The sequence below is a fragment of the Monodelphis domestica genome, chromosome 5 (genome assembly GCF_027887165.1).
Source record: "Monodelphis domestica isolate mMonDom1 chromosome 5, mMonDom1.pri, whole genome shotgun sequence".
Classification (NCBI taxonomy): Eukaryota; Metazoa; Chordata; class Mammalia; order Didelphimorphia; family Didelphidae; genus Monodelphis; species Monodelphis domestica.
Window position 1 is genome coordinate 214,573,930 of NC_077231.1, and position 15,360 is coordinate 214,589,289.

Here is a 15,360-nt window from a genome sequence, read left to right on the forward strand (position 1 = left end):
AAAAAATGAGCATCCCTGCCTTCAGGGAGCTTAAATTCTCCTGGGTAGAACAGTCTCTAAAAGTTTAATGGGTCTTTGTTTAATCTTCCCCAATTAAAAGTAAGTAGGTGCCTGGAAGGCAAGGAACTATGTTCCACATCTTCTCTCAGATTTCCCCCAATAAGAGGCTCTTTGGAGTGAACAAAGAAGTGATCAGATTCAGGGCTATGTAAACAGGAGTAAGACAAACTGATTTAATCACATGCCATATGTTCAACTCAGCACTTTAAGGCATTAATTTTCCAGACATGAACATCATTAAGATGTACTGTTTGCCTTTTTTTTAAAAGAGGGAATTATACAAACTTGAAGATACTTTTCTCAACAGCTTTTCAAATGGATAATAGCAAGTAAAACGTTGCTGTTCTCTCTGAATGTTCAGCATCCAGCAGCAGGTACTGTAAAATCTTTCAGTGGAGCATCTGCTTTGTTATTCCACAGATTAGATCATGTTTCTTCAAGCAGAAGAAAGATTAGACTGGTTCTGCTTGACCCCAGAAGGGCAACTCACTACAGCAGCCTGTTCATCATAAAATATTCTCCCCTTCTCCCAGGAGTGGGTCCATCCAACAGCCTCCATTTTGTGGAGAAGCCCAAGCCCACCTGCCTTCCTTCCCCTCCTATCCCTATTTTTTTCCTTTCTTGGGATCTTATTTCTTCTCCCTTTTCTGAAACCTTCTCTTGGTTTCCCTTCTGTGTGTTAGCTCCCCTTATTGGAATGTAAACTCCTTGAAGGTTACGCCATCTTTCTTCTCACTAGTGTGCTTAGCATCCTGCCTTGCTTATTCCAAGTGCTCAATAACTGTTTCCTTCCTTCTTATTGGATGGAAGGCAGATTGATAGAAGGAAAAACTGTGTAATAATGAGAGTGGTCTCAAAACAGAATAAGCCATTTTAGGAGGTAGTAAATTCCCCATTACTGCTCAGAAATGTGAATTCATATTTCAGTTGGGAGTTGAATTTAATGGCCTCAGAAGTCTCTTTCCTCTCAAAGGTTCTATGACTCCTCTTTGAACATGATTAGAGAGACTACATGTCACAATGGACAGAGCATTGGACTTGGAATCAAGAGCATTTGGGCTTGATTCTTGCTTCAGATACTAGCTAGTTGGGTGGCTCTGGGCAAGTTAATTAATCTCAATCTCAAGTTTCTCTTGTTCAGTTGTTTTACTTGAGCCCATCTGGGACTTTCTTGGCAAAAATACTGGAGTGTTTTAACATTTTCTTCTCCAGCTCATTTGACCGATGAGGAAACTGAGGCCAACAGGTTTATTAAGTGTCTTACCTGGTGTTTGAAGCCAAATTTGAACTCAAGTCTTCCGGGGTTCTATCCACTGTGCCACCTGGCTGCCTCTGATTTCCTCTTAAAATCATATGATTAGAACTGGAAAAGACCTCAAAGGCTACCTAGTCCAAAACTCTCATTATATATCTACACTGAGGAACCTGAGGTCCAGGAAGATAACATGATTTATTTACCCAAGGTCATTCAGCTAACATTGAGGATAGAAGTCTTCTGATTCCAGTGTAACCCCCATACAGAAATAAAAATAATAATAGCGTCTACCTCACAGGGTCATCATGAGAATCAAATTAGGCAATCTTAAAAAAGCTTTGCAAACCTTTAGACATGCACCTATTACTAAGATAACTAATATTATTCAACACTGCCTCATTCCTATAAAAATACAGAATACCTAGAGCATATAGGCTTTACCCAGGTGCCCCTGACACTGGCAATAATGGATTTTCATTTCAATTAAAATATTTGTTTCACTAGGAACACAGATCAAGTTGATTTCATTTATTGATTATTATTTTTATTTAAGATATGTAGTGCCAAAAGGTGGTTTCTAGGTAAAACATGCAGCATAGGGGCAGCTAGGTGGTTAGAGATAAAGATAGAGAGCCAGGCGGTCCTGGGTTCAAATTTGACTTCAGCCACTTCCTAGCGGTGTGACCCTGGACAAATCACTTAATCTCCATTGCCTAGTCCTTGCCACTCTTCTATCTTGGAACCAATACACAGCATTGATTCTAAGGTGAAAAATAAAGGTTTAAAAAAAACATACAATATAGACATCTCAAGAAAAAGTGATACAAGAACCCCAAAACCACACAAAATTTGGTGGGTGAGCAGATAGAAAGGGAAGTGAGAATGCCAAGTGATTGATTGGTTCATCAATAACAGGTCAGGACAGCCTAAACTCATTTCCCTTTTTTACAAGGTTACAAGGCTTACTCTATTTAAGGAAAATATTGCAGAATACATTTAAACCATATTGTTAGTATTAAAAGGATGGTGTGTGGGCATTTAGAAAAGGAAACAGTGATCCCCAGTAGCAAATAAATGTAACTCCAACAAGAGCAGGTGAAACTAAACTTCATTTCCTTTGACACAGACTTTTGGTAACTCTGGGGAGTGCTGCAGATACAATCTATCTGGATTGTTTTAAGCAAAGCACGCTAACCATGTAGACTAGATGGAGAGATACAGGAAGGGAAAAAAAAAGTCATTTTGTGGATTCAAAAGGTTGGAAAGACTAGATCCAAAGAATAGTTAATCATTAATATCTTCTTGAAGGGAGTGCCACCAGAACTTTGTCCTTTCGATATTTTATCAGTGATTTAGAAGACTAAGAAGAAGAAATAAATGACATGCTTATCAAGTTTGCAGGTGACACAAATGTGAAGTAGAGTTTATCAACTCAGGGCTCTTTGGCAGTATTATAAGGAATGGCTGAACTGATATCCGGTTCCCTTCTGGCTGTTTGGAATGGAGGAGGGAAGCACAAAAATAAATAGATGACTTTGAAAAATAGCAGATTGAAACAGCATTTTGAGACTGGAGTTAGAAAAGCTAGGGTTCAAAACCTGTTTCTAGCTGTGTGGTATCAGTTTTCTCATTTGTAAAACTGGGATAATATTTATTTTCTGCTTCACAAGACTGTGGTAAAACACAAATTAGACAAGTGGAAAGTATTTTGCAAGCCTTAAAAATATTCATAAATGCCAGTTATCATCAAGATGCCTCATCTTTTCCTGCATGCAGCTTTGACCAGAAAAATAAGTATCAGGAAAATGTGGGTCCCAACATTTTAGGGAAACCAGAATGAAGGAGAAGTTCTGTATTTATGAACAAGGCTGGACCCCCTTGACTTTCTTCCTTGGAAAAGGGGTGGAGATCTGCACTGATCTTCAGATCTGGAAGAGATTGGCATATTACCATCAGATCATAAGGAAGCAAAGTTGAGTAGGTACAAATCCTTGCATGACAACTGACTGGGCCAGAAGTAGGAGATTTAAAGACATAGAACTTCTATTTTCTTCTCAAACTCTTTCTCCCAATTCTCTCCCTGTCTCTCTCTGCTGCAGGATGGAGCAGTAAGGAGCATCCTATTCTGCCGTCAAAAAAGGAAACAGCCAGTAACCTCTCCTTCCTTCTCCCTCTCCTTTTCCCTCTGTCTCCCCATGGCCTCTGGGGGAAGCCCAGTCCAAAATCTTGAAATAATTGTCTCATATTGTTAAGCTTATTGCTGAATATTCCATTCTCATAACATAGGCATCATTTTTAATAGATGTATATGTTTATCCTGAGCTGTCATTTCCTCTGATAATCCTTAGGTCCTCATTACACAGTCCCCATTAAATATTTTTCTCCCACACAAATTGTATATGTATAAAGAGGGTCAGCCTATCAAGGATTCTACTGAGCACTGTCAGAAAAGACCCCTAGATAAAAAGTTCTTAGTCCTCAAATGCTTCTCAACAAAAATAATGAAAAACAGCGGGGAGGAAGAAGACCTAGTGATACCAGACAATCAAATTATACTACAAAATTATCATCAAGAAAGAAAGAACAATTGATTAGTGAGATAGTCTGGGAAATGTTCAGGTAGTCTCTAGTATATTCTCTCTGTTGATCTTTACCCAAATGTTTTGCACCATTTCCCCTCTAATCTCGTGCATGAATTGCCTTCCATGAATATATGACTTGAATACACAAAGCTATTCTTACAATTCTATTACCTACTTTTTTTCCTTTTGAAGAAGGTATCCATATAGCCCTCTAGAGCCATATTCCAATTGCAGGGTCTATACAACTCAAAGTCTCAGTGGTATCAGGGAGGACAAATTTGTCTCCTTGAATAAAGATCAACAACTTATCCTCCTTGTCACTCATTCTTTTTAAGTTTGTGAATATGGGCCATTGGTCTTCCTTTGTTTTATTTTATCTCCAGTGAATTTCTTGGCATCTCTGTTATTAGTCTTTCTACATGATAACTGCTGGCTTTGGTATTTAACTTAAAGGCTATATTTAGGCAGTTTTCTACAACCTCTTTCTTTTTTCAGAGAAAAGCTCTTTTGATTTGATTTGTAAGACTCCAGGCAAATACATTCTTTTCCACCAAAGTTTTATTGGTAGCTTTTGTTTTTATATCACGGTTTTTTCCAGGTATAGCTCTAACCACCTTATAATTTTTTTTTTGTAACAAAAGGAGAAAAAAAAAGAAATAAAATCAACCAATATAGTGACCATATTTGGCAGTATATACAAATTTCCACATCCATAGTTTCCCATTCTCCAATAAAAAGCAGGAGGTACATTTCCTTACATATGCCCTGGGGGCCAAGATTGGTTATTAAAATTTACACAGAATTCAATTTTGTGCAAATATATTCTTACTGGCTTTCACCAGGTGTACTTCATGCCTGATCAGGAGCATGCTATTCCTATCTTTTAAGCTAAATTCAAACAGGAATTTCTCATATAGCTCCTTACTTAAAGGAGTGGGAGTAATTTAGTGGGCAGTATCTTCAACCAATTTTATAAAACAGAGCAACAATGCACTAATGTAGAGTTTATCTGAAGAGACTCACATTTTAATCAAAACTCAGTAAAGGCATTTCTGAGGTGGGGAAGGGCTGAGATAATATGCTTTGCTTTCTGATGACCTAACAATATAAGGAAAGATAGAGCTTTAAGGGTGTAAGGTGCCTTTTAGATTTTTTCTCTCTCAAAGAGCAAAATTTTTAAATGGGCTTTTGGCTAGTGTTGAATTGTAGTTAGTTCAGGATCTAATAAGGACCAAGGAAAGCTCAGCATCTGCGCTCTTAAAAAAAGCTAAAGACCAAAGGGCCCAATATACGGCTGAAATGTGGAACTGGTCTTAATTTTTCTTGTAAGCTACGAAGATAGGCTCTCCCAGATATAGAGGTTTGAGGAAATGCCCAATCTGATTATGTCATGGTCTCCATATTTGGCTTATGCTTCCAATGTATGCATTTTGTTGTTGTTTAGCCATTTCAATTGTTTCCAGTTCTCCATGACCCCATTTGGAGTTTCTTTGCCAGAAATACTAGACTGGTTTGCCATTTCCTTCTCCAGCTCATCTGACAGATGAGGAAACTGACACAAACAGGGTTGAGTGTAGACTTTCTTCTGCAGGCAGTAACCAGCACTAGATGTTTTTAGAGCAAAAATATGTGCCTTTAAAATCCTAGAAACTCACTGGAATCTTTTTGGGGATAGGGACTGGGGGTCAGGGGAGATAGGACTAACAATGCATCATAGCAGAGTGATTTTTTATTCTACACATTAGCTAAGTTATAGGAGGTAAAATCTGGCCTAGGGTATACTTGCACCTTTTAATTTGTTTAGTGCTTAATTCAGTCTTTCATTCATTCCAAAGATGCTGGGAGCCATCAGTCCATGATGCCTTGCCAAAGTCACTCATGATAACCAAGAGGTCACAAAGTGGCTCTTTGGCAGGATAGACTTGCCCACTCAGCCCCCTCTGCATGACTTCAGTCATTAACATCCCTTACTAATGGAATTGACATGATAGTTATCCCCTCCCTAGCCTCAGAAGGAATAACATAAGAGCAAAATACTTGCACTCCATTTCCCCAAAATATCAACAAAAGATGAGACTCCAAAATCCAAACCCCAAAAGACTATCTTGAGTTAACTTTGCTAAATGCCTAGAATATACCAAGAACTAAGCTAGAATCTTGGGGGGAAGAGACAAATTTTCTTGGAAAAGTCCAACTGTTCTAATTTTCATAGTTCTCATAGTCTTTGCTTCAGTTTAGGAAGAAGATAAGATATTAATATGGCTAGCTACAACACACATGCCTTAACAAGGTATAAAACAAAACATGAGGCCTACTTATTTGAAAATATTTTCATTGTTATTATTATCAATATCAGAGCATGATTTTTGAAAGTGATAGCATCTGATGTGGGGTTTAAAGGAGTAGAAATTTATCAGGTGAAGACAAGGCAGGGGGAATAGCATGGACCAAGGCATAGGGGCAGGAAGTCACAAGGATTCCAGTTTGCCTGGAGAATAGGGTGAACAGAGAGCAGCAAATCATTGGGAATAAGTCTTCTAGCAAACATTTATTAAGCACCTAATATGTTCCAAGCTCTGGAGATATAAAGAAAGACGAAAGACAGTCCCTGCTCTCAAGGAGTTCATTGTCTAATCCTTACGTATAACCTATGTACAAACAAGCTATATACAAGATAAACTGGAGATGATCGAGAGGGAAGGCATAAAAATTAAGGAGGATCAGAAAAGGCTTTCCTAAAAATAAATAAGTTTCTAACTGGTATTTGAAGGGAGCCAAGAAAGGGGGAGGACAAGGGAAGGCAGAGGAAAACATCCAGTGAAAAGGGCAATTAGGGAATGGACTTTCTTATTCAAGAAATAGCAAAAGAGATCAGTGTCACTGGATAGAAGAATATGTAGAAGGGTAAGACTGGAAAAGAGGAGGGAATAGGTATGAAGGGCTTTGGATGCCAGAGGACTTTTGGATGGGTAAGTAGGGTGGCTTCAGATTCTATGGGACCTTGAAAACCAAGAAAAGTTTATTTGACAAAAGAAAGTTTCTAAAGATTTTTGGTCAGGCCAGTATAGAAATATATTTTGCATGATTATACATGAATAACTCCAATCAAATTGCTTACCATCTTAGGGAGGGTAGAGGGAAAAGAGGGGAGAAGATAATTTGAATCTTATAATTTTGGAGAATGTATGCTAAAAATTGTCATTATGTGTAATTGGGAAAATAAAAGGATTTTAAAAAAGATTTTTTGGCTCAGGGATGTGATATGACCAGATCTATGCTTTTTTCCTGAATATCAGAGAGATGATGAATGGGGAATAGTTTTCAAATGCTTCCATGGCCACATTCTACTCTAGCCCACATGAATGAGTACACTGGCTCGGCCTCTGATTAGTTTTGGTGAAACCACAACTTTTAATGGTCAGAAATACATATAAATATATGGTCATGGGTGGCTTCTAAAGGTTCAATGTTAGCACTGATTCTCTGTGGTCCTTTGCTTGTGGTAGATTCACTCGGGAAACTGAAAAAGACTGTGATGTGATGGGCCTCCATATTCCAGCTGGGGCTATTGTGGAAATGGCTGTTGGCTATCTGCATCACAATCCAGAATACTGGCCAAATCCAGAGACATTTATTCCAGAAAGGTAGGACATTTCTTTGTCTCCCTTCCTCCTTTGCAAAAAGCTGCTCTGCAACTGAAGTCTGAGCGTGCACAGTCAGACACTCACGCAATTGGTGCAAGCATGTCCCTTCCTCATCCTCTGACTGGTCCAGAAGAGATGTGGCCAGAGCCATAGCTAGCAAATATGGCGGATGCGGCAGGCTGCACCAAGTGCACTCGGACAGAGCAGATGATAGGACATACTTCTCTCCTCATCTGAGAGGCAGGGGACTGCATGGGGCACAGAATAGACCCTACAAAGTTGGGTGTGGTTGTTTTATTAGTCACACAGAATATTTCTTCTTTTTTTATGTGAGTGGTGAATATGGTATAGAACACCAAAGAAGACATCAATAAAACTTTTTTATTTAATTTATACATATTTTATTATGTTAAAATTATATTGTAAATTATAAAAATAAAACTATATAATAATTTATATAAACTAAAGTAAAACTAATAATAAAATAACCTCTTCAAAAGTAAAATGCATGCATGGAAAAGCAGCATGGAGATGTGACCTTAAATTAATCTTTTAAAGCAAATTCAGTTCAAAGGGAAAAACCCAGGGACCCAAAACCCAATTGGATATTACCCTGGGACACTGCCCTACTATAAGGAAGGACCTCGGTCTCCGGAACAGCAGAAAAGCACTCTCTATGGAAGGAGGAAATGAGGTCGTTGGCTCTTTCAAAGGAATATGTCATGTCAGTGCCCCCTACATTTCAATGTCCTGTGGCAAAGCCCCATTCCCCCTGACCTAGTTCTGGGTCTGCATGTACCTATAAAGCAATCAAATAGATGCTACAAGTCACACACCAAATTTGGTCTCAATACTTGGGAGACAACTTGTTCCTCTCTGCCTTACTCAGGGAAATTGCCTCTTGAGACTCTGCCTCTAATATCTTATTCAGAAATCATAATAATTCTAATAGGGGCAGGACGAAAATTTGCTTCTACATAATACATGTGTCGAGCCTGCTTCATAAATCAAAGTGTTTCCAAGCAATATAGTAGAATGGGAAAAAATCATTTATCAGGAAGCAGATGATTTGAATTCCCTAAATCACCATTTACAGAGTGACCGTGGCCACGTGAATTAACCTTTCTGTGCCTCGGGGACACTGCCCAGTACACAGAGGGTCAAAGGATAGGCACTTCCTAAAGAAAAGTTCTTTTTCAAAAAAGCAAGTTATCAGGGGCAGCTGGGTGGCTCAGTGGATTGAGAGCCAAGCCTAGAGATGGGAGGTCCTAGGTTCAAATCTGGCCTCAGATACTTCCTAGCTGTGTGACCCTGGGCAAGTCACTTGACCCCCATTGCCTAGCCCTGACATTCTTCTGCTTTGGAACCAATACACAGTATTCTAAGATGAAAGGTAAGGGTTATAGAAAATAAAACATTTAAAATTTTAAAGTTATCCAGAACCATAAGGAAAAATGCTCCAAATCACTAAAAACAAGATAAATTAAAATTAAAATAATCCTGAAATTCTATCTGATACCCTTGATGGTAAAGATGACCCAAAAAAAAAAAAGGAAAATGGCAATTCCTGGAGGGGACCAAGAAGAGAAGGCATACTAGTACATAGTTGGTGAAGCTATGAATGGGTTTAGCCATTCTGGAAAGCAATTTAGAATCACATCCCAACTATGCCCAAAGGGCAACAAAAGAATATCTACCCTTTGACCCAGCCATAGCACTGCTGGGTCTGTACCCCAAAGAGATAATGGACAAAAAGACTTGTACAAAAATATTCATAGCTGCGCTCTTTGTGGTGGCCCCAAACTGGAAAACGAAGGGATGCCCATCAATTGGGGAATGGCTGAACAAATTGTGGTATATGTTGGTGATGGAGTACTATTGTGCTAAAAGGAATAATAAAGTAGAGGAATTTCATGGAGACTGGAACAACCTCCAGGAAGTGATGCAGAGTGAGAGGAGCAGAACCAGGAGAACATTGTACACAGAGACTAACACACTGTGGTATAATCGAATGTAATGGACTTCTCCATTAGTGGCGGTGTAATGTCCCTGAACAACTTGCAGGGATCCAGGAGAAAAAAACACCATTCTTAAGCAAAGGATAAACTATGGGAGTGGAAACACCGAGGAAAAGCAACTGCCTGAATACAGCGGTTGAGGGGACATGACAGAGGACAGACTCTAAATGAACACTCTAATGCAAATACTATCAACAAAGCAATGGGTTCAAATCAAGAAAACATCTAATGCCCAGTGGACTTACGCGTCGGCTATGGGGGGTGGGGAGGAGGAAAAGAAAATGATCTTTAACGAATAATGCTTGGAAATGATCAAATAAAATATATTTAAAAAAAAAAAAAAGAATCACATCCCAGAAACCCCCATTGACTTGTGCATATCCTTCTACCCAACAATAAACCCCAAAGAAATTAAAGAAATAGAGAAGGATCCAAAAATATTAATAGTCCTAAATAAGTAAAAATACAAGCTAGAAGAATGTCTCACTGGCCGTTTGTTGGCTCTGATGCTCCAGAATTCCATTTGAGGCGTGATTTTAAAGTTGTCCAGAGGAGAGCTTAGCTGGGTGCTTTCTCTGGGTGTTATCATTATTTCCATTTTATTAGAGTCACACAGTGTTATGAGACTAAGCCTTGTGGTGTTCAGACCACCGTGACAGTCTCCTGTTACAGGAGGTGTCACTTGCAGAAATCTATTCATGGAAAAATAACGGCAATATTTTTTAAGTGACTACAGCTATATAAGCCAAAAATAGTATCTTCCCAACCGTCAGCTTATTTTTCCCCAGCATTTGGGCATCCCCAAATCGACGTGCAAAATGGCCAGCACCAGAGGCAGGGGATGAGTGTCCCCCTCCAGAAGGGCCCCTCTCCAGCCCCTATCAGTGGGGAATCTCAGGTCCTCCCCCGCCCCGTACTCTTTATCCCTAAGGCTTGACGCTGACTTCCCTTGCAGGTTTAGCCTGGAGGCGAGGCAGCAGCATCTGCCCTTCACGTACCTGCCATTTGGGGCCGGTCCTCGCAGCTGCATCGGCGTGAAGATGGCGATGCTGGAGATGAAGCTGACTTTGCTCCGGCTTCTCCAGAAGTTCAAGTTTGAAATCTGCCCCGAGACCCAGGTGAGCCCTTCTCCCCGCATCCTCCCCGAGCCGTCCCTTAGATCCTCCTCACTCCATCCCAGCTCTTTTCCAAGAGCCAAGATGAGAGAGGAATTCAAGTGCACAACATGAGTGCGCATCATCTGGTTTTTGCTGTTTTTAAATCCCCACCTTCGGGGGGCAGCTGGGTGGCTCAGTGGATTGGGAGCCAGGCGCAGAGGCAGGAGGTCCTGGGTTCAAATCTGGCCTCAGACACTTCCCAGCTGTGTGACCCTGGGCAAGTCACTTGATCCCCATTGTCTACCCCTTACCTCTCTTCTGCCTTGAAACCAATACTCAGTATTGACTCCAAGATGGAAGGTAAGGGCTTCAATCAATAATGAATGAATGAATGAATGAATGAATGAATGAATCCCCACCTTCCATCTCAGAATCAATACTGAGTCTTGGTGCCAAGGTAGAAGAGCCCTAAGGGCTGGGCAACGGGGGTTCAGTGACCCGTCCAGGGGTCCCTGGCTAGGAAGTGTCTGAGGCCACAGTGGAACCCAGGAGCTCCCCATCTCCAAGCCTGGCTCTCCATCCACTGAGCCCCCCTGGCTGCCCAAGGGTCATGTGTTCTCATGGTTCTCTCAGCCAGGGCACTTGGACATGGGGTGTCTGCAATTCGCAGGGAGGTGTGGGATTCCAATTCCAGGCACACTGGACATGGAGTTGGGGGACCCAGTCTGAAGGCTGACTCAATATTTACAAGCGTCTAACCAACAAAACATGGTGGTTTTGTGTACATTTTAATATGTACTTAAAGATCTGTTTGTAATAAAAGTTCACAGTTGTATAGTTTTTTTTTTTTTAATTGTGTGAGAAATTGGCCCAAATGGTACCAAGTAGCACAGTGGACAGAGCGCCAGGCCAGAAGCCGGGAGGCCCTGGGTTCCAATCTGGCCTCGGACACTTCCTCGTGGTGTGACCCTGGAAGAGCCGCTTGCCCCCACTGCCTAGCCCTTGCCACTTTTCTGTCTTAGAATTGATACTAAGGCTTCTTCCTCCTCCTCTTCTTCCTCTCCCCCTCCACTTTCCTCCTCTCCTACAGTCTCCCACCCACCCCGGGTTCTAGAGTTGCCAGGAGTCCCAGCAGCTGCCTTCTCTGACGTCCTCAATTTTATCTATAGTGCCCGATTGGCATTGCCTGGTGGTGGTGGGGATGGAGCAGCTATGGCAGAAATTGGGGCTTTGGGTCGGCGTCTGGGTATCTCACGACTTCAGGGTCTTAGTGAAAGTGGGGATGCTTGGGTTCCCCCAGCCCCAGCACCCCCAGCCCCAGTCGAGATTGATAGCTTTACCACTGGGCCTTCGAAGGAGTGGCAAGGGAGTGGAAATGAAGTCTCTACAGTTCAGACTTCCCTTCCCCGGCGGTCTCTTCCCTGCCCTCGCTGTGGGAAAAGTTTTATCCATGCTAAACGACTGCAGACACATGAGGCACAGTGTAGGCGAGGGACAGGGACCCGGGGAACAGTAAGTGGGCAAGGGAATGGGGGGTCCCAGGAAGAGAACCCAGAAGGGATCCGAAATTCATCTGCTTCCCCCAGTACAAGTTTCCGGGGGGGTCCAGAGCATGTGGTAAAGGTGGTGGGGGGTCATGTGCTATATGTATGTGGGGCTTGTGAACGCTCCTATGTGACACTCTCAAGTCTGAAGCGGCACAGTAATGTGCACTCGTGGCGGAGAAAATATCCTTGCCGCTACTGTGAAAAGGTGTTTGCCCTGGCTGAATACCGGACCAAGCATGAGGTGTGGCACACTGGGGAACGGAGGTACCAGTGCATCTTCTGCTGGGAGACCTTTGTCACCTACTACAATTTGAAGACACACCAGCGAGCCTTCCATGGTATCAGCCCAGGCCTCTTGGCTAGTGAGAAGACCCCAAATGGTGGCTACAAACCCAAGCTGAACACCCTCAAGCTATACCGCCTTCTTCCTATGCGATCTGCCAAGAGACCCTATAAGACTTATAGCCAAGGGGCACCCCCTGCCCCTGTTTCTGCCCCTTTGTCACCAGAACCCACACCATCTGCAACAACTATCCCCCCACTCCTCCCCACAACACCACCCCCACCACCTGTCCCTCCTCCACCTCCCACCCCTGCCCCTCCACCTTCTGTCATTGCCTTTGCCCACCCAGCCCCTTCAGTTATTGTACATGGGGGCAGTAGCACAGGAAGTGGCATGACTGGCACTACTGGAGCCCAGGCTGCCTCAGTGATTGCCTACACAGCTCCACCAAGACCCCCCAAGAAACGTGAATACCCACCCCCTCCTCCCCAGCCAGCAGTAGCAGTGGTCACAGCCACTCCATCTACTCCAGCCACAACTACAACGGGAGCCACTGCAGAAGAGACCAAGGGTAGGAATCTGCGGGCAGGGAAGACTCTGACATATACAGCCAAACCAGCTGGTAGTGGGGGAGTGGGCCCTTCTGGGGGGCTCAGCTGGGGAGGAGACTCTTCCCAACCCCAACCCCCCCCACCACTATGCCAGATCACAGTTCGAATAGGTGAGGAGGCTATTGTCACTCGAAGAATTTCTGAGACTGACCTCCACCCTGGAGAAGCTAGTGGCCTGGAGGAAGGAGATGACAGTGAAGATGAGGAAGAGGAGGAGGAGGAGGAGGAAGAGGAGGAAGAGGAGACTGAGGCTGGGAGTGAGGACCAATTGTGGCGTCCATACTATTCCTACAAACCTAAACGAAAGTTGGTTGGCACTGGTGGGGGGAGTAGTGGGACCAACAGCAATAGTGGGACCCCCAAGTGCCGCCGTCCTCGATGGAGAAGGAAACTTGAGAGACGAGCATGGGAGGAGTCCAGATCTACTGAGAGCCCCTCTGGACAGTCCAGCAGCGAGTGGAAACATCAGTGTGGAGACTGTGGCAAAGCTTTCTCAGCCTTGAGGAAGCTGCGCAAACACCAGGAAGCCCATAGTGGTGGGGGGACCCAGGGACCTCGGGCTGGCCGGAAGCCTCTGACACGCTTTGCCTGTTCCCACTGTTCAAAGGTGTGTAAGACAGCAGCTGCCCTGAGTCGCCATGGGCAGAGGCACATCGGGGAGCAACCAGGGGGTACCCCCACTCCTGTTATTGCCTATTCTAAGAGCAGTGGAGGAAGTGGGACTGGGTCAGGACTGGGATTAGGTGACAGTGGAGTGAAGGAAGAGGCCCCCCAGGAAATGCAAGTGTCATCATCCAGTGGTGAGGCTGGTGGGGGAGGAGGAGTTGGTGGGGGAGGCCCAGAAGCCGCCTCCCTCCAGGATCCTGTTATCTCAGGAGGTGAGGAACCCCCAGCAGTGGGAAGTGGGGACTATCCTCCAGTGCAAGAGTTCCCCCTGGCCCTGGTTGAAGATAAACAGGAGGTTTTGGGTGGTGGGGAGAAGGTTGGAGCCGAAGGATTGGTTGGGGGTAGTGTGGAAGAGACTGCAGCTGCCAAAGTCACTTTCTACCCTGAGCCCTACCCTTTGGTATATGGTCCTCAACTCCTTGCTGCCTACCCTTACAACTTTAGTAATTTGGCTGCACTCCCAGTTGCCCTCAACATGGTCCTGCCTGATGAGAAGGGTGGTGGTGCCCTACCCTTCCTGCCTGGGGTCTTCAGCTATGCTGTGAACCCTCGGGTAGCACCCCCCACACCCCCTCTCCCTCAATCGATGCCTTCACCAGTCCCCCCTAAGGGGGATGGGGGTGGGGAAGGAATTGAGAGGGCCCAGAAAGGAGATGTGGGGTGAACTCAATATTTGGTTAGCCCCTTCCACCAGATGCCACCCTTGCAAGCTTTCTACCCAACCTCTTTCCTGCTGCTTCTGCCCCACTGCCCCCAGCCTGTCCTCTGACTCCCCTGGAGATCTCAAGTAGTGTGATATAACTGCTAATTTGAGAGGAACACAGGGAAGAGTCCTGAGATCTCTTGGGTTGAGGCCAATTTGGGGTTTATAGCACCTTTCCTACTTTGTGGGAAGTGACAGTTGGTGGGTCTTGCCATTTTGTTTTCTCTTCCCCAAATCCCCCCTACTCCTTTCACCATGATCAACCCAGGGTGGTCCCTAAGAGAAAGGTATCTTGCTGTATCAATGTAGTTACCTAGATTCCCAGCCCCTGGAGCAACATAGATACATGTGGGTGTATGCACATGCATATATATATATATATATATATATATATATATATATATATATATATATATATATATATATATATACACACACACACACACACACACACACACATATATGTATATATATATATATATGCACACATTCATATAAATGTGTATGTGTGTATATATTCCCCCTCAGAAATGCCACTTGTGGTTACTAGATCTAGGGGATACCACCTCTCACCCTGTAACCTGCCTTCCCTCTACTGTTTCCTTCCTACCACTCCAAAAAAACCTTTTCCCAGCACATTCCATAGCAACCCCTTTTCCCCCAGTACAGCTGACAGGGTAGTATGGCCCAGTGCCAGAACTAAACCATTGTAATACCCACCACCTGCACACCCAAGGACCTTCTGAAACAACACCTGTGCTGCTGGGGAATGTTCTCTCCCTGTCCAGAGCAATAGTCGTGGTCTTCTTTCCCCCAGACTCAATGTTGGTCATCCCTAGACTCTTTCAAGTGAAAAGGATTGGTTGCTGGTTGGGCCATGTAGGAGGCTCTTTC

General features: G+C 43.6%; 2 protein-coding genes across 2 annotated transcripts in view; both read left to right on the forward strand.

Annotated features, from left to right (window-relative positions):
* TBXAS1 (thromboxane A synthase 1) overlaps positions 1 to 15,360 on the forward strand; it is a 258,599-nt gene that overhangs the window by 239,942 nt on the left and 3,297 nt on the right. Inside the window, exons 11-12 of the mRNA XM_007504415.3 lie at positions 7,404 to 7,541; positions 10,515 to 10,677. Of these exons, the coding sequence (XP_007504477.2) occupies positions 7,404 to 7,541; positions 10,515 to 10,677 (301 nt within the window). The remainder of the gene's footprint in view (positions 1 to 7,403; positions 7,542 to 10,514; positions 10,678 to 15,360) is intronic.
* Positions 11,698 to 14,839, forward strand: LOC130454601 (zinc finger and BTB domain-containing protein 4-like; the record flags this gene model as incomplete). Its single annotated transcript, XM_056799789.1, has 1 exon — positions 11,698 to 14,839. A coding segment is annotated over one exon (2,730 nt), but the record flags the coding sequence as incomplete, so codon positions are not given.